Below are 26,129 nucleotides of genomic sequence, written 5' to 3' on the forward strand. Positions count from 1 at the left end.
AAACTTGTAAGGACGCGAAAATACATCTTTCCCCCTCCTCCCTCCTCCCTTCTCCCTCCTCCTCTATTTCTTTCCCGCTCTCAAGGTGGTGGAGGTGGTGGTGGAGGAGGAGGCGGAGGCGGAGGAGAATTGTTGCAAGGAACTGCTGGTAGTCACATGCTTCACTTCCTCAACTTCTGCTCGAGGTCTTTCTTCATCTCGCTGATCCGGAGCTGCTGATCGATCTGCCGCAGCCTCTCAGAACGGGAGGAGGAGGCGGAGACGGTCACCTGTGCTGCTGCCTCGCTAGGCAGGCTGGAGAGGGCGGCAAGAGCAAGATGGAGGCTGATACTCAGTCAGTCCCATCCCTCCCTCCTTCGTTGCTCTCTCGTCATCCTCCTCCACCTCATCCTCCTCCTTCTCCTCATCGATCTTCCCCCGCCTCCTCCCTCACACTTTCTCCCTCCCCGGATGATCTTCTGCTATGTTCAGGCAGGGAACTCACTGCTCTATGGCCCTCCCGCCTTCCCCGTTGTTTCTGTACATCACAGCAGCGTCCTGCCCAACAAATCAGCCCCAACTTCTTATCTTTCCCTCTCTCCCATCCCTCCCCGTCCTCTCTCCTCCCTCCCCTTCCTCCCCTCACACAGTCTACTCTTCTCCGTCCCTCTCCTCCCCAACTCACCTTGAGCGAGATGGCGAGCAGCCCCCACTGACCGAGCATGTGTCATACTCTCTGCAGCTCCGGCCTCCTCCTCACCTGCTCCTTCTCCCTCCAGATCTTGCTGCACCGCTCGTAGACCGGCCCTGCCTCCGTCACCTGAGCATCCCTCAGAGGAAATGGAACCCAAGCAGAACCTTACCTGCCCGCTGTTGCGCAGTAGCAACGCGAAGTTGTGGAGAGTCTGAGCGACCTCGGGGCTATCGGGTCCCTTGAGCTGGAGAAGGAGGAGGAGGAGGAGGAGGAGGAGGAGGAGGAGGAGGAGGAGGAGGAGGAGGAGGAACTTATTTCACTTCATGAGCTCTTGTGAAGCAGAGCTACCTGCTCACGGATGGCCAGGGCTCGCTCGAAGCACTTTCTGGATTCCTCGTACCTTGGTGCTGGTCAGATGAGAATGAGGGGCAAGAGAAGAGATGAGAGAAAGATGCGAATAGAAGAGAGGGCGGACAGAATGATTGGGAAAAATACAAAGTATTGAGGAGGAGGAGGAGGAGGAGGAGGAGGAGGAGGAGGAGGAGGAGGAGAAAAGGAAGGGAACCGGCTGAGAGGTCCAAGAGCAAGGCCAAGGTTACTCAAAGCAGTCGCGTACTCCAAGCTCTCAACCCCCTGATACATGAACAAAGTCAACCGGCACCTCCTCCCTCGCCCTCCTCTTTTCTTCTCCCTCCTTCCCTGCTCCTTCCCGTCGCTTGTGCTTCATTCACCCTCCCAAGTTCCTTCCCTTCACATCCCATCGGACTCCAACTCCTCCCCTCCCCCAACCCCAGCCTTCTCCTCTCCTCCTCCTCCTCCCTCCTCCTCCCTCCTCTCTGGCAACATGCAATCCTCACCTTTACGTGCTTGCTCAACGCCTCCCCTTTCTCACACCACACCAACATCTTCTGCCAATTTCCTCTGAACCCCAGGACGAGAAAGCAGCAATACACGTTCAGGTGACAAGAAGACATCGCAAGGTGTCGACTGACACTGAAGAACTCACAAACTCTTGTAGAGCATGACGTAGCTCTCGATGAAGACAATGAGGGACCAAGAGTTCTCTCCCGCCTGCAATGGGCTACAACATCATCGCAAACATGTCACACCCTCACACTGGACCTTCTCCTTCAGTTTGTTGTACATCTGCTCCAGAAGAACCTCCGCTAGATCATGCTGATTGACATTGAGACAGGGAGGGACAGTGCATAGTGAGCCATGAGGGAGCGAGGAAGGATTGCAGATGAAGGATGGTAAAGGTCAACAAAGGGAGCATGCATACGGAAGAGGACGAGGAGCAGGAGGAGCAGGAGGAGGAAGAGGAGGAAAGGAGGAGCAGGAGGAGGAGAAGCAACAGGAGCAGGAGGAGGAGAAGGAGGAGGAGAATGAGGATGATAACAGTAAGATTCGAGCAGCAGCAGAGAACAACTGCAGCTGACCTTCCCTGACATCATGAGCTGAGAAACCATGGCTGTCAGCTGATGGCTTGACTCCTCGACACACTGACAAACTGAGTGAATGATCTCCAGAGCAGCAAGTACAAACTCACAACAAGGTTTGAATCAAGCTTGATCGCTTGCGACATCGACTGAATGGCCTCGTGGAACTGTTGACAAGAATACCATCAGAAACGCAAGAGAGGAGACAAGCTGAGATGTTTCACTTCACCTTCCCCGTTGACAGTTTGTTGCACGCTTGCTGAAACGGAAATCAGATGATGCAGGTAAAGACATTCCAAGTAGACAACCCCCCCCCCCCCCTTCAACCCCCCCTTCCTCCTACCCTTTCCTTGCTCTCCCCCGCCGATCCTTCTTCTCCCGGTGATAACAATCGCTCACCTTGACCAAGGTTGCAGCTTTGTCGTTCACTTTGATCTTTTGACCATCGGCTAGCACAAACAGTTGTCAACAATCGTCAACTTGGCAGGTATGCCAATTCCCCTCATCCCCCTTTCTCAGCTCTCGAACATCCCACAAACATCCCATCTCCAAAACAGTCCAGCTCTCTTTATCTCCCTCCTTCTCCTTCTCTCCCTCCTCTCTTACTCGTGTGAATCTCGACCGGGCGGCTGGAGTTTTCGGAGAGAGGAGCGTTGTCTTTCCTGCTTGAGCTGAGGGCGGCGGAGGGGATCAACGCCGTAAGGATTTCTTGCAGCCCTTCTTGCAAGCTCTTGATATCCCCAATAGACACCTCGTGCTGTTTGAACTGAAAGAAACACAGTGAGCAGGAGAATGTTTCTATGGGGGAGGGAAAACACATCGTACGCGCAGCAGCACGCCGGTGAGTTAGAAGTTGAGAAGGAAAGAAGGAATCATACCAGGTTTGACAGATCCTCGCCTCCCAATCGTATTGCAGACGATTCAACCTGAGACAGCAGAATGAAAATCTTCTTGTCCGTTGCTCCGGTCACTCAACCTCCTCTTTCTTGACGAGCTGACAAGCTCCGTCCACCCCCAGCTCAACTCCAAGAAATCTCGCTATCATCTGCACGATGTCCCAGTCTGTCCATCCCCCCTTGTCCTCCGGGTGCACAAACCTAGAAGCCGAACGAAGTAGATGCACAACGGACTTCAGAAGGGAAACCAACGAGCGCAAGTTTCTCACCCGTAGTGCCAGACCCCTCTCACTTCCCTTCCTGCCTTCACTCTGATCTCAGACAAAAACACACAGGCTCTCGCCACGTCTTTCGCAAATGCTGGGAACCGCTTATTCGTCCCATCGACTCGCTCGCCTACCTGCAACCTGTGTCGCCACCAACCACCCAGCAAGAAGCCCCAGCCCTTACCTTCACCCTCGGGAAGACAGCCTTGGTCAAGATCGTTATGGGCGATTCACCTTGAAGACTATCAGCAATCCCTCGCATTCCCATCAGATAATAGTGCAACCGATCTTTTCCAATGGCCCGTAGAGAGCCGGAACCCTTAGAACACCGCAGTCCCCGCCCGTTGCCCTCACTAGCGCAGCCTCGCACGCTACCTGCTCATCCGTCCCTTGTCACTTTGAAGCCGCAGGAGGGAGAAGCTACAACCTTGCGTGCTGCTCCTGCTGAGATCGGACAAACCTTGTCTGCTGGGGACAACGGAATTTCTCTCCCCTGCAGGCGAGGCAGTCAGGAAGAGTCGAGGTAATGAAAGGGCAACCTTGCATCCTTCAAAGACCTGGTCGCATGATACATATAGGATCCAAGCTCCTCCTGCTGCTGCTAGTTTGCCGAACTGTGCATAGCATCAGAGCGCGGCGACCGTGCCCGGTAGACCGTACCTGCTCAATGTGCTGGGTATCTGGTTCGCCGGAGGAGGGATTCTCGCTGTCTTGACTTGTAAAGGAGGAGACGATGAGTTGTATGCTTCCCGTTGTCATCACAACTACTCACTCTCTTATCTCGTTGATGCACATGACGACAACTTGTGGCTCAAACTCCACAAACATCTGAGAGACCTGAGGGATCCACGACTAGCAGTCAGGAGCAGCGTGACCTTCCACACGAGAGAGAAACCTTGTCCGTATCATGCACGTCTAGGTGAGTCAGAGCATTCTTCACCCTCGTGCACGCAGTCCCTCTCACCTGCACATGAAAAGGGATCCTCAACTACGAAAAGGATAGTTGCCAACAAGACATCAACTAGAATCATCACAACTGTATGGGATCTCCCTAGGTGATCGCATGTCTAGCTTGTCATCTGTTACCTCGTGTCCTTGACATCTGTACGCCTCCACCAGCTGCCTCCCGAGCAGCCCGCTCCCTCCGACCACAACAACTCGCATTGTCTGGGATAAAATTTTGGTTGAGTCATTCCCTTCACTCAAAGTTAAGTTAAAAATCAGTACGAGCTGCTACTTTTAACTTTCAGTTCAGTATCCAACTCTAAGGCGGCACCGGCGACCCGGGCCCCGGGCCGAGTCGGCGGCGGTGTGCGGCAAATATTTTTTACTCAAGTGATCCGACCCGGCGCGGGCCCGGGCCCAGCGCCGTTCAAAAATTCATCTGCACGCGCTTTCACGATGGCAGGGTGAGGAGAGGGAGAGGAGCAGGAGGAGCAGGAGGAGCAGGAGGAGCAGGAGGAGCAGGAGGAGCAGGATAATGTGGGTGGTGGAGGAGGAGGGGGTGGTGGAGGAGGAGGAGCAGGAGGAGGAGGGGGATGGTCGGAATAAGCTCAAGAGATTATTTGATTGGGGAAAGAGAGAAGAATCGGCGAAGATGCAGTTCTTGTGCGGCAGGGAGGGAGGGAGGGAGGAGGGGAAGAGGGATGAGCAAGACACGAGGGCTCTGACTTTGGGGTTCTGAAGGAAGAGCGAGTGGTGAAGAGCTGTGCTTGTTGTGAACTACGGAAAGGGAGCGAGAGAACGAAAGAAGCTATTGCGAGAAGTCCTGCTTGAATCGACCAGGTGCTCCTTCGGTGCTGCATGAAAGAGCTGGGTTGATGGGATGGGTTGCAGCGTTGTCTTCCACGATGGCTTTTAACGTGAAGATGTTCATCACTCCTCTTCTGGTCTACATTGTCAACTCAGCCGACATTGACTGGTGTGTTGCTGCTTGCTCGAGGTCTTGCACGTTGTTGTGAAGCTGTTCAATCCACCAGGACGGACGAGACTTACGTCCTGATCGTGCGGTCTACCTTTGCTGCGGTCATCGCCGCTGTCGTCTTGGTGAGGATGCTGCTTCCTCTATAGCTGGGGGTTGAACAGAAGGCAGTTGAAGCTCTGGTTGTTCTCCCAAGTCAACAAGGCGGCTGACGAGAGGCGCGTCAAGATCAAACCGACCAAGCTCGAGCCCGAAGGTGGGGAGGAACGGCAGAGTGCTCCGACTCGCAGCTGATGGCGAAGCAGGAAGGGACGTCTCTGTCCGCGAGCATGACATCGAGAAGCTGTCTCAGGCGCTGAGGTTGCCTTGACCTGAACCGATCGATGACGAGCCTGACTGCAGGGCAGGACCCTGGTCATGGGAGTAGGCATCACCGGTGCATGCTTTCACTCGCGCTCCCCCCCTCTGCTCACTCTGCTCCAGTGATCCTGCACATTCGTAACCAGTGGGTCCTCCCCATGATCATCCAAATCTTTCATCAGGTCCCCCCCTCCCTCCTCCCTCTCCCATGACGTCCTGGCAGCCGCTGGCTCTCTATGACTATCCGCTCTTCAAGATCTTCGTCCTTGGTTACAAAGGTCCCGCTCCCGTCTTCCCTCCCGTATGGGGCTGAACTTCCCGCAGACACTGGGGACAGCAACCCGTTGAAGCGACCCTGGGCAGGTGAAAATCCAGGTGGGCGCGATGAGCAAGCAGGGTGGGGGGAAGCTGAGGCCTTGCCGTCAGTGTTTGCAGACATCTGGAAGCAGGCTCAGATGATGAGCGATCCGAACTATCAGGCTGTCAGTTCCAACGGCAGGCTGTGAGGTGGTTGGTGATGTTGGTGTGCAGAATGAGAGGAAGGCCGAGAAGAAGAAGGCTGGTAAGCTCAACAAGCAAGTGAGTCCTCTGCCGTCTCTGTTGGTCGCCTCCCTTGTGACAAAGAGACTATGTCTGCAGCTGCAGCGATCTAGGCGGTGAGCAAGGGTTGGCGAGAGGATTCAATCATAACACATTAATGAATGTCAAGATTTGATCATGCAAGAAACCTTTCGGCGATAGAACACACATCCTGAATCATGTACATAGATCTTCTCAGGCTGTCTTCCTCTTCGGCTTTCCTCGCTTTGCCAACAGCAAGGTCATCGAGTGCATAGCAGATTAAGGAGAGTTCACCAGCAAACGCCAGACCGCCTTGAGAACCCAAAAGACGCATGCTAAAGGAACCACAAGCACGATTCCTGCAGCACGATGATGAGAGGGCGAGCACGAAAGATCTTCGAACGAGTTGCGTGCGCCGAGACAGACGTCAAGAGGAGGAGGGGGAGGAGGGGATGGTCGGGATAAGCTCAAGAGATGGTTTGATTGGAAAAAGAAAGAAGGAGATGGTGCAGGGGAGGGAAAGGAGGAAAGGGGGAATGCGAAGAAGGGAGGAGGTGGAGGAAGAAATTGACCGATGATGATGGTGTCGCTTGCAATGACCTCAACCTGCAAGTCTTGTCACAGGCCCTCAAACAGTGTCGAGTGGATCAAGTCACTTACAAGTAGAGGATCTCCTCGATGAGGTTTGCAAGTCCACCCGGCGTCAGCGGCGTCATGGCTGCCGAGGAGCGAGACGAGAGTGAGTGAGAGGAAGAAGGCGATGACGAAGAAGGCGGGAAGGCGGGAAGCGAGGTGGAAGAGAGGAAGGACAATAATCGGGAGGGAACGAGGAGGTGGCAGCGAGAGATTAGAGGGAGAGGAGAGCAACAAGCAGGAGGAAGGCTTAGGGGATGACGACGGGAGGAGGAGGGAGGAGGAGGGAGGATGACAGGGAGGGAGGAAGTTTGAGAAGGACGGAGGACGTCTTCCTCCTTTCCCTCCTAACTCCGAGGCCTGGAAGTCTCACCGATGGGAAGAGCTTGTGAGCGGGACTTGATGCATGAGATGTTCATTTCCCGCTGGGTCTAAGATCCTGAGGACTAGTGAGCCACAAACAACAGCAGGGAGGGAGAAGGGAGACTTGAGGACGGCCATGCCTTCCGCTTCCTCCTTCTTCCACTGGAAGTCAATCTGCACTTCACCTCAGCTGCCGGACCTCAACGATCCTCCTCTACCAACCTGCGCGATGTTGAGCCCGGTAAAGATGCCCTCGATACTGATTGCAGGCATCAGATGGAGAGGAGGAAGGCAAGGGAGTTGGGCGGAGGTGGGCGGTGAAAGTGAAGTGGTGGAGCAGGGAAGGTGGAGGTGAAGGCTGAGGAGGAGTTGGCGGTGGGGTGGAGACGGAGAGAGGTGGTGGTGGTGGAGGAGGAGGAGGAGGAGGGAAAGTAAGGCAGAGGAAACGGCACGGAACCTTTGGAACCGGAATGGCATGATCCACATCACGAGCGCTAGAAGGATCCTCCCATTTAGAGGTCCCGTCCCCCACGAGTGCGTCATCCCTGCTAAGGCTCAGGTCCTCTCTCCCTCCCTGTTCCTCCTCCTCCTCCTCCTCCTACCGCTCGACGTCATCTCAAGCAGCTCCCGCGTCTCGTCCGCTCGCTCGCCGTGCTGGCAGACAGCCCTCGAAACTTCTGCGAAGTGAACGTCCCCGCTGAAGAGGATGAGGTTCTTTGCTCCCGAGGACAGCAGGACGTCCAGTAGTCTCTGCCGGGATTTGGGGAACCTCGCCCAGTTCTCGCCGTGCCACCGATGCTCTGTGAGGATTTGGATGCCGGAGACGACGATGTTGGCATCGCTCCTGCTCTCTGCCAGCGTCTGCTCCAGCCACTCCCACTGCTCCTCCCCGAGGAAGTCCTCGCCTCCTCGACAGAGGGAGCGGAAGGGCCAAGAGCAGTAGGGGGACTTGTTGTATCGGTTGTCTAGCAGGACTATCTTGACCTCTCGATCGCCCACTCGAACATCATGAGCAGCATAGACGCCGTTGCGCTGCCTGCGAGCATCGGACTTGGAGACATCGAGAAAGTCCAGGAAGGCTTGCTTGCTCTCTTCGCGGAGAGTGTAGCGGTAGTCGCCGTCGTTGATGCCGTAGTCGTGATCATCCCAAGTGCCATAGATCGGGATCTTCTCCCTGAGCTCCTTGTAGCCCGGGTGTGCCTTCTGTGCTTCATACATCTTCCTCAACCTGGTCAGGTCCGATGGCTCGAACATGATCGACTCATAACCCGTCGGCTCCTCTCCCCGGAGCACCCTGATGAACTGAGCAAGGACGTTGGGAGAGCTCCTCTTCGTGTCTGCATAGACGTTGTCGCCCATCCATACCCATGCGTCAGGCCTCCTCCCTATGATCAGCTCCCAGAACGGCTGTTTCCTCTCGACCTTGTTACATGACCCGAGCATAATCCTCACCTTGTCTTCGACAGCTCCTTCCGCAGCGTTGCGAGCGCTGCTTGTTCCAGCCAGGATCACCAGCACAATCAGCTGTCTGAGAACAGAGATCTCGAGTATGCTGAACGATGTTGTCGGCATCTCGCGCTTCCTCTCCTTCTCTCCCGCCCTCATGCCGCTCGCCCCTTGTCAGGCCGGACCATGTCGCCTTACTACACAAATATGACCGACATAAGTAAAAATGAGCTTGATGAGCCTTAGGATCCAGCAGCGGCAGGCGTACTAGCCTAGTAGCCGAGCTGCTGCCCTGGCACTCGGGGGCAGATGTCCCTTAGAGTGACTTGGCAGACTTGGAGTAGGTGAGGCCCCGGGCCGTCGCCCTTGTCTAGCATTCTGGGGGGCGCCGCGAGAACCTGTCACGAGCCACTCTCAGCCTCACTAGCCTTCCTCGGAGTCCGGTCGGAAACTTCGGCGAAAGGTTTGGCGCTGCGGCATCATCAGTGACATGCCCTGGGAAGGCTAGGGAATTCATAGTGTTACAGAGTTACAGTGTAGATTCATTCACAACGCAAGCGCACTAGCACGTGGAGCTTCGGAAAAAATAGTTGAGTAGAGAGGAATAGTCTTGAGTGTAGACACGGCTACGTCTTCCTTCAGGGCGAGATTGTACGTGGGGGACCGTTTCCCCTTGATAACAGCGACGCCAACCTTGAGGATTCCGAGGTCCTTCAACGGAGAAATCAGCTCCTTGACAAAACTTTGAGACAAGGGCGCCATGTTGCTCCTTCTGCAAGTCATGACATAGCCTGTTGTCAACTCCTGCGCCGTCAGGTCTTTGATTCCTTTCCGGTGGGCCAGAACGAGACTGCAGACAATCAGAGCTTGATGAAGGGGGAGCTGCTTCAGGCACTCTCCCATCTTGTTGGAGTTTTGGAGGGTGCTGAGCGTTTTTGCTATGATTGGGATTCCGACAACAGTTTTGCACTGACTGAACACGGATCGCGCAGCTTCACGACAGGCTTCCATTGCCTTCCGCATATCACCACTCTCTGCTGAGATCCTCCTCGCGCATAACTCTAGAGCGCTCCTGTCAAACCAAATGGTGTTCTTGTCCTGTGCTTCTCCACCTGCCTTTTCAACGTTTCCATCATTCACGTTCAGCCTGCTCGCCAGAATTTCAACGATCTCGGATTCTGAATATGTTGGGAACGACAGCAGCTTCGGAGCACATCCTTTGGCATGCAGTAGTGGAAGGAACCTGTGTGTCAGATCCAGCGCGTTCGCAATCCCCATGACAATCAACCTTGAGTCCTTGAGCTGAGACCAAAGAAATAGAGTGAGGAGTACATGGTTCTCAACGCAGTTCTCCAGAAGCGCATCTATCTCGTCCACCACCACCAAGTACACCTTTTGATCTCCCTTCACTCGAGGGGCAGTGAACAGTTTCTGTAACGATTCTTCAGCCACCAGGTCGTGTTTCTCTGCACCGGGGCAGATTTGCCTCAACAGCTCATCCCACAGACTTCTGGCTCCATCCACCAGAGACATGCCGTTCAGAAAGCAGGTCTTGCACCTGCGGCTGACTTGCTTCAAAACAGACTTGATGGACATGGTTTTGCCTGTCCCCGGCCTCCCACACACGTACATGGACCCGTGGCCTGTCTCTAGAGCCTGATTGAAGAATTGAACCATCTCCTCACGTTCCTTCTCTCTTCCAATCAGGTCGGCCTGCCCATGGGGGCTGAGCGCTTCCAGCATCTCATCGAAGGTCATGTCGCCATTCTCACGCTTTTCCTTGACGGGGATCGCCCTGTGCTCCACTCTTTGCTTCTTGCAGGCAGGTTCGCTTCCTTTCGAAGATGGGGGGGCTAGGAATGCCGAACAGTTCCTCTTGGTCAACTCAGACGAAGTGGAACGAGGAGCAACAGGCTTTCTGTGAGATAGCTCAGTCAACAACTTGCAAGAACACTGGCTGGTATCACCGGCTGCGCAGCTTTCTCATGATGTCCTCCTGTATCGCTTCTGGCATGACGACTGTTGTTCTGAACTAAAATGAAATGTCATCGAATGATAGCTAGCTAAGGAGAAGTTAATCAATCAAAACTTCAGCAAGGATGTTATTCAGGGGACAAGTGCAAGAAAATCTTTCCAGAAATGAGTAGCCATATTCAGTTCCATGCATTCGTCTACCATGACTTGAATAGTGAGAGGAAATGATACGGAAACAGAAGCTAGATGCATCAGGCAGTGAAAGGAAGGTGAAGAATGAAAGGACTGCTGGAGAAAGAGCAACCATGAAGCGAGCGAGCAGCTACAAGGATATGTGGCATGTGGCATGGCCATGGAGCCAGTGATGAAGAAGGGCAGGATCTCATCGAACCCCTAAACAACCCAGGGGTGCGAGGATAAAAAGTACCCACCCTTTTTACAGAATCAATAACTAAGAAGTACGGGTAGTAAAATATAACAAGGGGTACCAATACATCGGGCCTGTTTTGGCGGGAACGGCACTGCCCGGGCCCGGCGCCGGCTAGCCCGCGCCGGCGCAAGGAAACGCCGGGCGGCGCTGGACTTCAGGCCAAGAGGAGTTGCTTCCTACCCGGGCCCTGCTTTTCACCGGCGATCCCCCAACGAATCATGGGTACTCGGGGGCCCTAGTTTTGACCGTCAGCGGCCAAATCAGTGGGTCGATCCTTGATTCACTGAAGTTAATTCAGTAAGACAGTCGGGCCCTGGACAAGGACTGTCGGGCTCGAGCATCGACGAGTGCTGCATCCGTCGGATCGCAACTCCAACATGAAGGACCTGCCGCAGTGGCGGCTGGCAGCGGCACCTCTATCACGGAAGTACAACCAACCAGTAACTCCCTCCTCCCTCCTTTCATGCTTTGTAGTGTTAGCCATGATAACGCAGACAGCGCGGGCCAGTACGGTAGTCCTCACCACCACCACCGCTGCTGTCTTCCGAGTCTCAAACTGCGTGTACCGAAACGAGCCACCAGCGAGGTAATGCTTCGACATAATCTGCTCTTCTTCCGTAACATTCCTCTTCCGTATCCTCATACCCTGGCAATTTGTACCGTACTGTAATCGTCAGCGTTCTCTCTAGCAGCGGACATGATAGACGCTTCTCTCTGTCCGGCCATTCTTGTGGTCCATTTCAGCGTGCATTCCACTGATACCGTGCACGACCTTCTCTTCAAGTAGTGTCTACGATCTGAACTGATGCACTCAGTCAAGTCAACTGAATCAAGCTGGAAGAAAGTTGTGCTCCACGGCTTCTTCTCCACTACCTTGAATTTCAACTTGAAACGCTGATGCTCGAGGAAGGATTCCCGGCAGTAAAGGAGTATCTCTCCGTCTCCTTGTACACCCCCTCTGTCTCTGTAGATGAAGCCTTTCTTTGTGAAGCTCCTTGAACCTATCTTAAAGCTGTATCTCTCGCTCGGTCTCCAAGATGCTTCTCTCGATCTCCAAGCCTTTTGTATCTCTTAAAATGGACCGCTTTTTTATCATTGAGTCCTGGTCATTGTCGAACTTCCGAAGTTTTTGAGCACCAGCTTCATCTCTCGTTGTATCTCCTTGATGTCTTGTTGTACTTCTTTGATGTCTCATTCTACTTCCTTGTTGCTCGACCTGATCGGTCCTAGTCTGTGATCCCCCATAGACCATCCGATCCTTCCACTGAGCCAAAGAGAGCACCATCTGAATCAACTCCCCATCCGCCCCGCCCCCCCTCCTTTTCACGTACATATAACAGCCTTCTCGTGCTAGTAGCACAAGTATCCGCGCCCTGCGCCCCGCCGGCCGATCAATCTTGATAGGAAAGCCGCAGCCGACAAACAAGTTTGAATCAACCCACGAACGAGGGGCTGGGGTGCCCACCGCGGGGTGGGTACTCCCGTGATCGAATCAAGGGTGGTCCTCCTACCCACCCTGGCTTGCCTCCTACCCCCTCTCTGTCCCCGCTTCTCCCCCTCCTCCTCCTACAACCCTCCATGATACATCTTTGCCTACCCTACCCCTTCCCCAGACTTCCTGCCAGTATAATGCTGTTTTATAAAGCTTTCATAAGCCCATATTGGGGGGTCCCCGAGTTCCCCGTCATCCACCATGCCTTCTCCCCCCCTCAGACCCTCCTCCGCCTCTTCCTCCGCCTCCTCCTCCGCCTCCTTCCCTGCTCTCCTCCGTACCATGTCCCAGTCCTCCCTCACTGCCAAGCTCCTCCGCAAGCTCCTCCGTCATGATCCTGCCTCCCACGCTCGCCGTCGTCCGACCCCTTCCTCACCCGCCATGCAGCCCGATTATCCCAGCGACGTCGTCAAGCACCTCTGTGATGCCATCGGCTCTATGACGGGTCACTACGCCTCGCTCTCGCGGCGCGCTGCCAAGCAGAGCAAGTCCATCGTCGCCATGGCTGATGCCGTCGCTCAGTCCAACATGGCGGTCTGTGCCATGGTCGCCGAGCTCGCGGAGATAGCGAGCGGTCTCTCAGACGTCTGCCAGGCCGTCATGGCTCAGCAGGAGCAGGTGCTGGTGCTGCTGCAGGCCCAGCCTCTCCCGCCGCATGCCGTCTCCTACAAGGACGTCAAGATCAAACAGGACCTCTATCCCGCTCACTCCCTCCCGCCCGACGAGGCACACGCCGCTGTCACGCTGCCACACCACAGCGACGTCAAGCCCTGCTCTAGCCTCCGTGTCGAGCCGGCCATGCTGTCTCCTGCTCCCTGCCCTCCAGTCGAGCCCGCCGCGGCCTTGCATGAAGCAACGACATGCGTCTCCCCGACTGCTCTGGCCAAGACAGACGAGAGGATCGAGCTCGACGAGCCGCTGGCGGATCAGCGGGAGCGAGGAGGGCCCGCCAGCTCGAAGCGCGAGGGCGCGGCCTCGAGCTTCGGCTTCGCCTCTACCGTCGCCGTGTATCACCCGTTCCGAGGGAATCGGACTGAAATCAAGTACGTCGACTGGTTCGCCGTCAGAGGGCGCGTCGCCGCCCTGTGCGACGGAGGACGGCACGGCCGGCTGTCGGAGCGGCTTGCCCGGAAGATGGCTGCTGCCTTCGTCTCTATGAGCCCGCCTTCTGAGGGCCCGTACCTGGCCGAGGACAGGTACTCGCAAGCCATCGACCAGACCAAGGCGGAGCTCAAGGAGAGTGACGCCTCGATCAAGGAGAGCATGAGGTCAGCGTCTTTCTTGGGGCTCGAGCTCTGCCCAGAGCATAGCAGCGGCAATGTCCAGGTACGCGCGCTGGTGATCGGGAGCCCCCGCTGGGCCGTCCTGTCCTACAACCAAGACGAGTCGAGGTCAGAACACGCCCCCAATGCGAGCATGTCCCTGCTTCTGACTGACCGGCCGTGTGGCAGCTTCGAGTGTCGCCACCTCTCCGAGCCCTGCTCGGATGTCACAGGCTCCCGCGGGCTGGCGGCCCGGCCGTCCGCTCTCAGCATCGAGGCGCGGGACGGGGACATCCTTGTCATCGGCAGCGACGGCTTCTGGCGCAACGTCTTCTTGCCGGGGAGCGGGGGCGGCGAGTCGAAGCTGCGGTGTAGCCTGGTGGAGAGTGCGGGCAAGGCGCTCAAGTACGTCTCTACCCAGAGCACTCCAGGACAGGACTGGTCCCAGTGCACCAAGTTTGTTGAGCAGCTCGGCAAGGACTTGTACGGGATCGCCATGGGAAACATGAGCAATGTCAAGGGCTATGAGGACGACATGACCGTCCTTGTGACGCGGGTGAAGAGAGGAGAGGCCGGCGTCGAGCTTGACGCGAGCATCGACGCAAGACCGATGCTGACCGGCGGGTACTACGTCGTCAGGGAGCCGCCACTCAGCAGCAGGTCCGAGGAGCGTCCGGCGCCAGCGCCGGTCTCTCACAAGGAGCCTCAAGAACTCGGAGGCAGCTCAGTCAGGGCCGAAGGACCCGGAGGTCGCATCGTGTCGATGAGCCAGGCGGCTTGCGCTGATTGTCCTGGGCCGGCACCAGGAGCGCGGCGCTTTGGCGGCGGCGCCAAGCGGCAGCAGCCTGATGAGTCCGCCGCTGACAGCCACGGTGAGCCCCGGGAACAGCCCCGGAAGGTCGGCCCCGGAGCCGGGTTGCAATTTGGAGCAAAGAAGCCTGTGAGTACATTGTGTGCGGGGCTCAGAAACTGGACCGTCCGAGGCTTGAGGGACCCGTGCACTCAAGACTCTCAGTAGTCGGACCCGCCGCCGGGCCGCACGCGGGGGGCGCACTGAACTGTCCGGGCCGGGCCCTGGCAGACTTTCAAGTTGGCCTGACTCACAGCGGCCCGCCGCCAAACTTAGCCGCACTGCGGCATCACAGTTGGCGCCGCCGCTGCTGGCCTCTTTCAAGCCTGAGGAGTACGGTCGGCACTGAGAGTGTCTGAGCCTGAGTCATGCAGGTGCCGCCTGGGGGGGCGCCGTGGCTACCCAGTCTTCTTAGTCTCTACGCTGCCGGGCTGTGGCATCATGATGCGGGAACTTTGAAATGACAATCAAGACTCAGTGGGACGCTTGGCATCCGATCATGTCGGGGCCCCGTGAGAATCAGCCACGGTGCCAACAGGACCGGCCGGCCGGGCCCCGGGGCCGGGCCCCAATGATCTCAGCCCCGGTGACCAAAAAAGCCGCGGCAGGTAGGAAAGCCGCAGCCGACAAACAAGTTTGAATCAACCCACGAACGAGGGGCTGGGGTGCCCACCGCGGGGTGGGTACTCCCGTGATCGAATCAAGGGTGGTCCTCCTACCCACCCTGGCTTGCCTCCTACCCCCTCTCTGTGCCCGCTTCTCCCCCTCCTCCTCCTACAACCCTCCATGCGACATCTTTGCCTACCCTACCCCTTCCCCAGACTTCCTGCCAGTATAATGCTGTTTTATAAAGCTTTCATAAGCCCATATTGGGGGGTCCCCGAGTTCCCCGTCATCCACCATGCCTTCTCCCCCCCTCAGACCCTCCTCCGCCTCCTCCTCCTCCTCCTCCTCTGCTCTCCTCCGTACCATGTCCCAGTCCTCCCTCACTGCCAAGCTCCTCCGCAAGCTCCTCCGTCATGATCCTGCCTCCCACGCTCGCCGTCGTCCGACCCCTTCCTCACCCGCCATGCAGCCCGACTATCCCAGCGACGTCGTCAAGCACCTCTGTGATGCCATCGGCTCTATGACGGGTCACTACGCCTCGCTCTCGCGGCGCGCTGCCAAGCAGAGCAAGTCCATCGTCGCCATGGCTGATGCCGTCGCTCAGTCCAACATGGCGGTCTGTGCCATGGTCGCCGAGCTCGCGGAGATAGCGAGCGGTCTCTCAGACGTCTGCCAGGCCGTCATGGCTCAGCAGGAGCAGGTGCTGGTGCTGCTGCAGGCCCAGCCTCTCCCGCCGCATGCCGTCTCCTACAAGGACGTCAAGATCAAACAGGACCTCTATCCCGCTCACTCCCTCCCGCCCGACGAGGCACACGCCGCTGTCACGCTGCCACACCACAGCGACGTCAAGCCCTGCTCTAGCCTCCGTGTCGAGCCGGCCATGCTGTCTCCTGCTCCCTGCCCTCCAGTCGAGCCCGCCGCGGCCTTGCATGAAGCAACGACATGCGTCTCCCCGACTGCTCTGGCCAAGACAGACGAGAGGATCGAGCTCGACGAGCCGCTGGCGAATCAGCGGGAGCGAGGAGGGCCCGCCAGCTCGAAGCGCGAGGGCGCGGCCTCGAGCTTCGGCTTCGCCTCTACCGTCGCCGTGTATCACCCGTTCCGAGGGAATCGGACTGAAATCAAGTACGTCGACTGGTTCGCCGTCAGAGGGCGCGTCGCCGCCCTGTGCGACGGAGGACGGCACGGCCGGCTGTCGGAGCGGCTTGCCCGGAAGATGGCTGCTGCCTTCGTCTCTATGAGCCCGCCTTCTGAGGGCCCGTACCTGGCCGAGGACAGGTACTCGCAAGCCATCGACCAGACCAAGGCGGAGCTCAAGGAGAGTGACGCCTCGATCAAGGAGAGCATGAGGTCAGCGTCTTTCTTGGGGCTCGAGCTCTGCCCAGAGCATAGCAGCGGCAATGTCCAGGTACGCGCGCTGGTGATCGGGAGCCCCCGCTGGGCCGTCCTGTCCTACAACCAAGACGAGTCGAGGTCAGAACACGCCCCCAATGCGAGCATGTCCCTGCTTCTCACTGACCGGCCGTGTGGCAGCTTCGAGTGTCGCCACCTCTCCGAGCCCTGCTCGGATGTCACAGGCTCCCGCGGGCTGGCGGCCCGGCCGTCCGCCCTCAGCATCGAGGCGCGGGACGGGGACATCCTTGTCATCGGCAGCGACGGCTTCTGGCGCAACGTCTTCTTGCCGGGGAGCGGGGGCGGCGAGTCGAAGCTGCGGTGTAGCCTGGTGGAGAGTGCGGGCAAGGCGCTCAAGTACGTCTCTACCCAGAGCACTCCAGGACAGGACTGGTCCCAGTGCACCAAGTTTGTTGAGCAGCTCGGCAAGGACTTGTACGGGATCGCCATGGGAAACATGAGCAATGTCAAGGGCTATGAGGACGACATGACCGTCCTTGTGACGCGGGTGAAGAGAGGAGAGGCCGGCGTCGAGCTTGACGCGAGCATCGACGCAAGACCGATGCTGACCGGCGGGTACTACGTCGTCAGGGAGCCGCCACTCAGCAGCAGGTCCGAGGAGCGTCCGGCGCCAGCGCCGGTCTCTCACAAGGAGCCTCAAGAACTCGGAGGCAGCTCAGTCAGGGCCGAAGGACCCGGAGGTCGCATCGTGTCGATGAGCCAGGCGGCTTGCGCTGATTGTCCTGGGCCGGCACCAGGAGCGCGGCGCTTTGGCGGCGGCGCCAAGCGGCAGCAGCCTGATGAGTCCGCCGCTGACAGCCACGGTGAGCCCCGGGAACAGCCCCGGAAGGTCGGCCCCGGAGCCGGGTTGCAATTTGGAGCAAAGAAGCCTGTGAGTACATTGTGTGCGGGGCTCAGAAACTGGACCGTCCGAGGCTTGAGGGACCCGGTGTGCACTCAAGAGTAGTCGGACCCGGGCGCGCCTGGGGGCCGCCACCTGAACTGTCCGACCCTGGCCGCCTGGCAGACTTTGGCCCGTGATAGCGGCCCGCCGGCGCCAAGCTAGTAGCGGCCGCATCACAGCCCTTGCGCCGGCAGTGGCCTCATTCAAATAGGAGTACTGTCGGCACTGAGAGTGTCTGAGCCTGCGTCATGCCGGTTCCGCCGGGGGGGGGGGCCCGTGGCTACCGAGTCTTCTTAGTCTCTAACGGCTGCCGGGCTGTGGCATCATGCGGGAATGAGCATTCGAGGCTGGGGACGCCCGGCATCCGATCATGTCCCGGGGGGGTCACTGCCGTGGGCCCCCGGGCCGCCCCGGACCTGACTTATGCCAGTCCTCGGCCGATCAGTACTTCCAGTGACTTCTCTCCGTGCCAACAGGACCGGCCGGCCGGGCCCCGGGGCCGGGCCCCAATGATCTCAGCCCCGGTGACCAAACTTGAAAGCGAATCAAGGATGGTCCTCCTACCCACGCCGGGGGCTGGCTTGCCTACCCTACCCCCTCTCTGTCCCCGCTTCTCCCCCTCCTTCTCCTACAACCCTCCATGCGACATCCTTGCCTACCCTACCCCCTCCCCAGACTTCTTGCCAGTATAATGCTGGCCGGGCAGCGTCGAAAAGTCGGATCAGGCTTCCGAGGGCTCTGTAGTAACAGGCCCGGCTGCCCGTGAATGAGAGTCGGAAAACTATCTGCGCTGGGATCGGACCGGTCCTGTCCTGGAGTGCTCTGGGTAGAGACGTAATGCCCGCTCTCTCCACCAGGCCTCTTACAGTACTCTAACGCGATCGATCTAAAAAAAAGAAGTTGCTGTCCGACTACCCCACGTTTCAGTGCACCCCAGATAGTCGAGGCAGGGGGGTGGAGTGACACGAAAAGGGCCGTCCCTCCGCCTGCTCCGCCCCTCACAGCGGCAGCTCCTCGCGAATGATCGATCGTTACTGCTCCATGCTCTGGTTTGCACAGAGATGGCAGCCAACGCTGTTGCTGTTGCTGGCTGTCTGTCTTGTGTTCCCTTGCCTGTCTCAGAAAGTCCCCTCATGGATCGACATGGATAGCACGTTTCGAAGAAACAAAAGAAGCACGGACAGTTTCTGCATGACATGCGTCCAACGCACATTATTCAGTGAGATACAAGAGAACATGTCTGCTTTCCTGCCCTTCGACATGTGACTGTGCTGTTTCAGGTTACAACAGCAACGCAGCATTTCAGCTCCTTGACACATCTAACAAGCTCGAGTATTGGACAGAAATCACAGCCGGGTCAATGGATGGTCCTGGACCGAAGAGCGGGTTTCAGCTGGTAATGACAAGTGTTGGAGATTCCTTGTATGTTCTGGGCATCTACGGTGAGTTTGACGAGCGTGCCTGTCCTACCTGATGAAGGAGCTTGATCTGCAGATATCACGGTCACTCAATCGCGAACTGTGGAGCTCTACGAGCTAAACATGTCTACCAACACGTGGACAAACTACACGTCGGAGATGAGAGGATCGGTGCCTGGACAGCAATATTCCTACAGCTTTTCACCTTACATCGTCACTGTCGCATCCTGTCAAAGATCGCTGTTTGCTGCTGGATTGACAGCAGTGCTTCAGCTGGACTTGGACACTTTGATATGGAGCGACGTCACAAGTGAACTCCCGAGAGTTTGGTTCGAGTCTGCGCAGTGGAATGCTCCATACCTGTCGGAGTATCAGGGAGACATCTACATGTCCGCTGTAGATGTAGGAGTTTCACACATGTTGGTCAACCGCGGATGCGGGACATCGGGATGGGAGGTCTATTTCTCCCTTGCAGAAATTTACAACAGTGCCATGAATATCATCATGAGCGGTGTAACCATCATCAGCAATGCAGCTGGAGTGATTCCTGTGGTAGGTATGCTACGATTCAACCGGAATTACACGGATGTCGCAATGATGCTATCCGAGCTGGACAGCACTAACACGTTTGTCCATACCCCCTGTGATGACGGAAACATCTACATCGTCGACACCAGCAATGAAGGTTTATGAAGCTAGTTGCTGATGTCGATATGACTTCAGTCTTCAGATATGTACATCATGCGTCCCGAATACCCCAAAGTCCTTAAAGTGTCCAACTCGGGCGGGGCTGGGATATTACCGGAGGATCAGCTGACCGGCATCACAAACTTTGTGTTAAGCAGATCCTTGATTTCCTGGGGCAGCAGTCTTGTGACTCAGCGCTATGATGGTGGAGGACATCTTTGCGGTGATGTATCGATCTGACTTCAATGCAGGGACTTATCAGACTTTCGATATGCACAGCCTGACGTGGTCTCAGATCAACATGATCGATACATACAGCCAGATGTCTCAGATCATACCCCAATACACAACATCCTCCACTATCTTCTCTTGGAATGGCGACTTGTACGGTTTCACCGATCTGCAAGGTGGCAAGATGTACAAATACGGCGGCAATGGAACATGGAGTCAACACCTACCGGATGTGAGTGTGAGCTTGGATTCGTATCTGCTTGCAACAGTCGCCTTCAATTCATATAATCTACTCCCGGACTATGCATCAGCTGTATCGGATTCATTTTATGCAATACAGTTCTCCATTCAAGTTGAGAGTAAGTCTTTGCCTGAAGTGACTTGGATTCCTGATGTTCTTTGTCCTTCAGATTATTTCTATGGAGAACCTGTGACGGAGGCAGATGTTTCAAATGGTGGAGTATATCTCTACTATCCTGCCACAGGAAATTGGAACAGGTACAGCGTTGCAAAAGGAGCTCCTTTGAAATATCGCAATTCCATTGCTGCCACAGACAGGTTTGTGTATCACTTTGGAGGAGCCAACGTGGAGGTGGGCAGTCAGATTGCATGGAGTAAGCAATCACAACATGTTTGTTGAATCTTTTCTTAGGATTTGTTTTACAGATGTCGACCAAGTCATGGACAGCTGGTTGTACTGCTTCGATCTTGAAGGTCAAGAATGGATCATTCTGTCTAAGTCGCAAACCAACTCTCCAACCCCAAGGTTGCATCCCTCCATGGTTGTGTACAAGACAAAGTTGTTTGTTTACGGAGGAATCATCAATTACGATACTGCAAATTTCTGGGTTGATCTCTACAGCTTTGATCTGGAGACGTTGACATGGACGGAGTTGTTCAGCAAGAATGATCGTCAAGACGGGGCCGTCTTCGTCGGGTTGGTCATATCGATGGAGCTGCACAGCATGATCGGCTTGTACTACATCCCCTCTCCCACAACCATCGACCTGATGCTAACTTCTCGCAAGCTCCCCATGGACCGAGAGTCGACAGGACACATCATGCTTGACCTCCTCACCTCCTACGACTGGGACACCATCCTGCTACCTCCCTGCTCTCACGCTCAAGCCTGCCTCAGCCTCGTCAGTCAGCTCACCTTGTGCGATCGGTCCTGGATGCCTTGTTTCCTGTCGCTCAAGGGCAGCAACTCGGGGATAACGCTCTTCCATGACGCTGCCATCCTATGCGACGCCAAGCAAGGATGCTCCGGCATCTCAGCCTCGAACCTCACTCTCTTCTGCTCCGGCTACCGGCAAGGCACCAACGCCGCTCTCCGCATGCTCAGCGTGGGTGCGCACCTTGAGCTGGACCGAGTGTCGGTGTTTGGATGCTCCAGCCAGGACGACGGGGGCAGCGTGCAGCTGTACGGGGGAGCAACGGGTGCGCTTGCAAGCAGGCGGTTCGTGGGATCGTCTAGCGCAGGGAGCGGAGGAGCAATCATGCTGCAGGGATCCACCATGAGCATCGTCGACTCAACCTTCGAGGACTGCTGGGCCTCAGCTGGGGGAGGAGCGATCGCCCTGCGCAGTCAACCGGTCGACTACTTTCCTACTGTCATGTCTCGCCCAGTCCTGCTGGTCGACCGCTCGCGCTTCTTGACAAACTCTGCAGTTGACGGCGGAGCTCTGAGAGCTGAGAACGGGTCCATGATCACGATCAGGAGCAGCGTCTTCAGCAGCAACACGGTTTCGCGCAATGGCGGGGCGATGTACCTGCAAGCAAGCGATGCGCGCCTCGAAGACGATCAGTTTCTGCACAACGAGGCTGTTGGAGGAGGAGGAGGAGCTGTCTTGTGGGAGCAGCGGGAGCCGGTAGTCGTCCATCAGAAGGAGTTCATGTCTTCTTCCTCCCTCTGCACGGACGACCAGCAAGGGAATAAGGCCTTTTACGGCCCCTGCATCGCCTCAGGTTTCCACCTCCTGCAGCTGGAGGCAGCTGAGAACTCTTTCTACCCTGGAATTCTGTTCAGCCTCAACGTCACCAAGTTTGACTTCTACCGCCAGCAGGTTCGAACAGATTCGCAGGCCTCGCTGCAGGTCCAGACAGTCCGGCTGTCGAGCAGCAGTGGAGATGCGCTGGTGGTGGAGTCAAAGAGTATCAATCTCAAGGAGGGAGCGGCAGTCTTCGACATGTCAGTCAAGTCCTACTTCATCGCTTCCTCTCGCTTCCCGTTCGTTCAAGTAAGCGGCAACCCAGCGATCGAAGTCTTCGGACTCGACGCGGCCTCGGGCCTTCAGATCCAGTCCAACCCCATCGAGATGGAGACTTCTCCAGCTGTATGCCCAGCAGGGTACGTGCTCAAGGCGGACAGTGCCAGCTTCCCAGCCTTTGCGGTCTGTGACAGGTGCTCTCCTGACTCCTACGCTCTCAACGCCTTCAGCGGGAGCAACTCTACCCAGCTGGCTTGCCTCCGCTGCCCGCACGGCGTCTCATGCCAAGGAGGAGAGGAGGTGTTCAACGAGGCGGGGTTCTGGTTCAATCGAAGCATCCTCCTTCGCCCGGAAATGCAGCGCAAGACCTTGAGGGCGTACAAGTGTGCCGAGGGATCGTGCTTCTCCCACTTCGTCTGCAAGGAAGGGCAGGAGGGTCGGGTGAGAGTCGATTGCTCCTCTGCGTCTCCTGACCCTTGCCTCTAGCTCTGCGGCCTGTGCAAGCAGGCAGGCCCGAAGGACGACTATTTCTGGAGTCTTCATCTTGGTGTTTGGCTTGCTGATGTTTCTTGCCGCCTGGTTCGACATGTTTACAATGAGACTGTTTGTGATGGCAGCGGCAGGATCTGGATCTTTCTGTTGCCTCTTCTCAAGTACCTAGGAATCGTCTCAGCGATAACGCAGATGGTGGATGAACCTGAGAAGAAGGAGGAAGAGAAGGGGAGGACAGGCTTTCTCTTCCAATGGCTAAGGGTACATCGGACGAAGATCGGATACATCAAGATTCTGATCGGTCCTCACTGCCTCGTATCTTCCCCAGCTGACGAGTCCCTCACAGGTTTCGTCCAGGTGTCCTCCAGCCTCATCTCCATCTACAACATTCGATGGCCCGACCTCATTGCTCGTCTCCTCACCAACATCGCTTTCATCAGCTTCGACTTCATCTCGCTGCCTCAAATATCTTGCACCGCCTCTGACCTCTCCTTCCTAGACCGGCTGCTGCTCTACACAGTCGCTCCGTTGGGCCCCCTCCTCCTCCTCTCCTTCCCACACCTCATCACTGTGCTTGTCAAGAGGCCCCATTCGGAGGACCTGTCGAGGGACCTGCTCTACAAGCTTATGTTCTGGAGCATGTATGTCACCGGAGAGGCAGGAGGGAAGGTTGACCTGGAACAACAGGTTCTTCATCTACATCATCTACATCCCTGTATCTGCCATGGTCGTCAGCACCTTCCTATGTCAGGATCTCGGAGACGACGGTAACTGGCTTGCCCGGGATCTGCGCGTTCCCTGCCCTCGCACGTCGGCGAGCTTCTCCTATGGATGGGCCATCTTGATGACGCTCGTCTACCCCGTCGGGTTTCCGCTCGTCATACTCACGATCCTCTATCGGTTGAAAGTGCCGAGGCTGGCGCAAGCGAAGCATGAGCACGCCTTCTTTCAGACCCTGAGCATGATGACCGAACTTGAACAAGTCAATGCTGACTGGAAGGACATGTGAGCGGTGCAAGAGCGATGGCAGGAAGAGTGGGAGACTTCGGTCTTTGAGCTGATAGACATCACAGATGTGATGAAGTTGCGACAAGTGCTGAACAAGTTAAAGAAGGGAGAAGACCACGATTCTTTGAACTCTGTACCGGGGGCCATGTTTACAGCCGTGAGAGAATTCTCCAACGAAAGTCAAGCTGATGAAGTCATCAACAACGCGTTTGAACCGCTCCAGGCCTGGATCGACAAAGCAGACGAAGAAGAAAAGCGAGAACACCCAGGGGAAAACGCAAACGAGGAGCAGCGGAAGGAGAAGAGGAAGTTTACGACGAAGAAGGACAAGGCGGAGAAGGACAAGGCGGAGGAGGAGAACGCAGCAGCGGCGGCAGAGGAGGAACAAGACGTAGAAGCGCAGGAAGAGAAGGAAGCAGAAGCGATGGCGAGGAAACAACTTCGATCCCTCTGTGACAACCTTGTCAAGCGGGGAATCGTGCAGTTGCCTGTTCTCAGCTGGAAGCAAGCGGAGGGGGCGGTCAAGGAGGGCTCAGTCTTCGCACAGTCCGAGAGGCACGCGATGCAGATCGCCGGGTTCTTGTTCTCCATGTACGAAGTGAAATACTGGTGGTTCGAGGTGCTGGAGCTGATGCGGCGTCTGCTCACCTGCATCATCATCAGCTTCTTCTTCACCGGCACCATCTTCCAGGTCGTTGTGGGTCTCATGCTCTTGTTCTTGTCTTTGGCAGCTCACAGTAGCCTCAAACCCTTCCAAGACATTTCGCAAGACAATATGATGTTCTATGGCCTCATCGCCAACTTTGCCACGCTGCTGTGTGAGTCATGGGGAGGAGGAGGAGGGGGAGGAGCAGGTGCACGAGCAGGTGGAGGGGGAGGAGGAGGGGGAGGAGCAGGTGCAGGAGCAGGTGGAGGGGGAGGAGGAGGGGGAGGAGGAGGGGTAGGAGGTGGAGGGGGAGGAGGAGGAGGAGGAGGAGGAGAGGATGACCTAGGTGTGCAGATGGAATCAGTTTAAGGCTGATGGAGGTCAGCGAGCTTCGTATCGATTCAACGACGTACGAGCTTGACCTGGTTCAAATTCTTCTAGTCGCCGCAAACATCTTCGTCCTTGTCTTCCCAATCACCCAGACACTCCTTGACCTTGTCAATGAGCTAGACTCAAAGTGGTTAGACAGAATGGAGCAGCAAGTCGACAAGGCCCTGTCAAGGATAGCGCACAATTGTCCACACCCAGGACACAGGAGGAGGACGAAGTAGACTGCAAGGAGGAGGAGGAGAAGGAGAAGGAGGCGGCGGAGATGGTTTGTAGAATGCAATCACTGTTGCACACTCACAATGAGCTTGTGCTTCATGTCATCGGTTTCTTCCACATATTCCCTTACAGTGTCCTGATGAGGCGTGGTTGGTACCCACCCCTCAAAACGTGAGCAATGCTGAGTTCCCTCGGAAGGACGGAGGAGAGAAGATGCTCACATTTTGAGGGGTTGATACCTTTCAGGAGCTACCATCTATCTTTGCATTGGTTTCTTTGCAGCGATTCGGCGTAATGTCCCCGCAATGATTCATGTTCGACACATAAAGTTCATTTCTCGTTTTACAGTTCCACGCCGAATTAGCTTTCCTCGCCAAACGGCCATGTCCCTGCGCGGCGTACAGTGACTGTGTTGCCCAGCATCACCCACAGGCATCCAGGACTTACTCTGTGGTTACTTGTACAGCGGTCCACCAACTCTGAGGGACATTGTACCAATATTGGTCCCAAGGTTTCAGCTTAACAACTCAATCCTTCATTCATCTCAATCTTATGCAGTAAAACCAAAGTATCTCGTTATTAATCCTCTCCTTCTGGAGATAAGCATCGAGAAACGTTTGATCAGACCAGAGCACAGTCCTCTTCTTACATGATCCCTGCTTCCCATCTTGATTGCGAAGCAGTGGGCTGCCGCAATCAGAAGGCGAGCTGTGTGCGATTGTGGTTGTGGTGCTGTACATGGAAGCAGACGAAGAGGTCCGGGTAGTATCGCCGCCGTTGAGCTCGAGCTGCAAAGAGATTTGCATTTGTTTTGCCATTCCTCTATCTCCTTATTTAGCGAGTTGTTGGCTTTTGATTTCCCGAACTCCATGTAATCGTTGCCGTTTGCCAAACGGTGTTTGTAAGACTTGACTGCCATGATCTGACAGAGGGCGTTAACCTCTCTACGGCGCTGTTTGGCTGAAGTCCAAGACTGGCTGAAGACCTCATGGTAGTTTTGCTTGTCCAAACGGGAGGAGGATTTCACTGTCGACTGTTCTCTGTTTGATATCCGACATTTCAAGTCACGCATGATGCATTGAGGGAACAGAGGACCAGTGTTGTCTAAGATCTTGTGCTCAAAAGCATAAGGGTTGAGTCCACAAATAAACATGGTTTGTGAACTGAAAAATTGGCTTTATTGGTACAGGGAGTTTGGTGGGAAAGGGCACAGCAGGAGAAGGGGAAGGGACAAGTGGTGATCAGAAAGCTCGTACAGCAAAGGGGAAGCAGACGATTTCGGTGAAGGAACAGGGAAGGAGAGCTGCGACGGGAAGCGTGGTCGCAGAGGAGGACAAGTAGAGGGTTCAGCCTGTAATAGAAC

General features: G+C 56.2%; 8 protein-coding genes across 8 annotated transcripts; 5 read left to right on the forward strand and 3 right to left on the reverse strand.

Annotated features, from left to right (window-relative positions):
- Positions 1–161: 161 nt before the first annotated feature.
- Positions 162–4,438, reverse strand: GUITHDRAFT_133553 (hypothetical protein; the record flags this gene model as incomplete). The annotated part of the gene is made up of 26 exons (XM_005839389.1): positions 162–224; positions 270–324; positions 485–537; positions 665–691; positions 740–799; positions 843–917; positions 1,022–1,073; positions 1,239–1,306; positions 1,531–1,594; positions 1,680–1,744; positions 1,796–1,849; positions 2,113–2,175; positions 2,223–2,279; positions 2,342–2,371; positions 2,512–2,561; positions 2,719–2,878; positions 2,991–3,038; positions 3,089–3,209; positions 3,278–3,408; positions 3,459–3,593; positions 3,735–3,767; positions 3,832–3,888; positions 3,935–4,019; positions 4,047–4,111; positions 4,170–4,238; positions 4,361–4,438. The coding sequence occupies 26 exons, from the start codon at positions 4,436–4,438 to the stop codon at positions 162–164; spliced, it is 1,818 nt and encodes a 605-aa protein (XP_005839446.1).
- Positions 4,439–4,662: 224 nt separating this feature from the next.
- Positions 4,663–6,272, forward strand: GUITHDRAFT_161199 (hypothetical protein). Its single transcript, XM_005839390.1, has 13 exons — positions 4,663–4,683; positions 4,961–5,059; positions 5,111–5,195; positions 5,254–5,320; positions 5,367–5,451; positions 5,501–5,555; positions 5,603–5,631; positions 5,679–5,737; positions 5,779–5,833; positions 5,880–5,930; positions 5,982–6,037; positions 6,087–6,134; positions 6,195–6,272. Exons 3-13 carry the CDS (start codon positions 5,125–5,127, stop codon positions 6,213–6,215), a joined length of 597 nt encoding a protein of 198 aa, XP_005839447.1. The 5' UTR covers positions 4,663–4,683; positions 4,961–5,059; positions 5,111–5,124; the 3' UTR covers positions 6,216–6,272.
- Positions 6,273–7,784: 1,512 nt separating this feature from the next.
- On the reverse strand, positions 7,785–8,570 carry GUITHDRAFT_51706 (hypothetical protein; the record flags this gene model as incomplete). Its single annotated transcript, XM_005839391.1, has 2 exons — positions 7,785–8,357; positions 8,427–8,570. Coding segments are annotated over 2 exons (717 nt in total), but the record flags the coding sequence as incomplete, so codon positions are not given.
- Positions 8,571–9,104: 534 nt separating this feature from the next.
- On the reverse strand, positions 9,105–10,572 carry CDC6 (cell division control protein 6; the record flags this gene model as incomplete). The annotated part of the gene is made up of 2 exons (XM_005839392.1): positions 9,105–10,476; positions 10,526–10,572. The coding sequence occupies 2 exons, from the start codon at positions 10,570–10,572 to the stop codon at positions 9,105–9,107; spliced, it is 1,419 nt and encodes a 472-aa protein (XP_005839449.1).
- A 2,083-nt stretch (positions 10,573–12,655) lies between these two features.
- Positions 12,656–14,734, forward strand: GUITHDRAFT_133556 (hypothetical protein; the record flags this gene model as incomplete). Its single annotated transcript, XM_005839393.1, has 1 exon — positions 12,656–14,734. One exon carries the CDS (start codon positions 12,656–12,658, stop codon positions 14,732–14,734), a length of 2,079 nt encoding a protein of 692 aa, XP_005839450.1.
- A 733-nt stretch (positions 14,735–15,467) lies between these two features.
- GUITHDRAFT_133557 (hypothetical protein) lies at positions 15,468–17,531 on the forward strand (the record flags this gene model as incomplete). Its single annotated transcript, XM_005839394.1, has 1 exon — positions 15,468–17,531. The coding sequence occupies one exon, from the start codon at positions 15,468–15,470 to the stop codon at positions 17,529–17,531; it is 2,064 nt and encodes a 687-aa protein (XP_005839451.1).
- A 957-nt stretch (positions 17,532–18,488) lies between these two features.
- On the forward strand, positions 18,489–23,515 carry GUITHDRAFT_101644 (hypothetical protein; the record flags this gene model as incomplete). The annotated part of the gene is made up of 10 exons (XM_005839395.1): positions 18,489–18,687; positions 18,749–18,910; positions 18,963–19,571; positions 19,617–19,778; positions 19,825–20,163; positions 20,215–20,418; positions 20,471–22,455; positions 22,501–22,807; positions 22,853–23,147; positions 23,194–23,515. The coding sequence occupies 10 exons, from the start codon at positions 18,489–18,491 to the stop codon at positions 23,513–23,515; spliced, it is 4,584 nt and encodes a 1,527-aa protein (XP_005839452.1).
- A 69-nt stretch (positions 23,516–23,584) lies between these two features.
- On the forward strand, positions 23,585–24,771 carry GUITHDRAFT_101645 (hypothetical protein; the record flags this gene model as incomplete). The annotated part of the gene is made up of 2 exons (XM_005839396.1): positions 23,585–24,332; positions 24,515–24,771. 2 exons carry the CDS (start codon positions 23,585–23,587, stop codon positions 24,769–24,771), a joined length of 1,005 nt encoding a protein of 334 aa, XP_005839453.1.
- Positions 24,772–26,129: the final 1,358 nt, after the last annotated feature.

Source organism: Guillardia theta (assembly GCF_000315625.1).
Source record: "Guillardia theta CCMP2712 unplaced genomic scaffold GUITHscaffold_8, whole genome shotgun sequence".
In the NCBI taxonomy this organism is placed as follows: domain Eukaryota; class Cryptophyceae; order Pyrenomonadales; family Geminigeraceae; genus Guillardia; species Guillardia theta.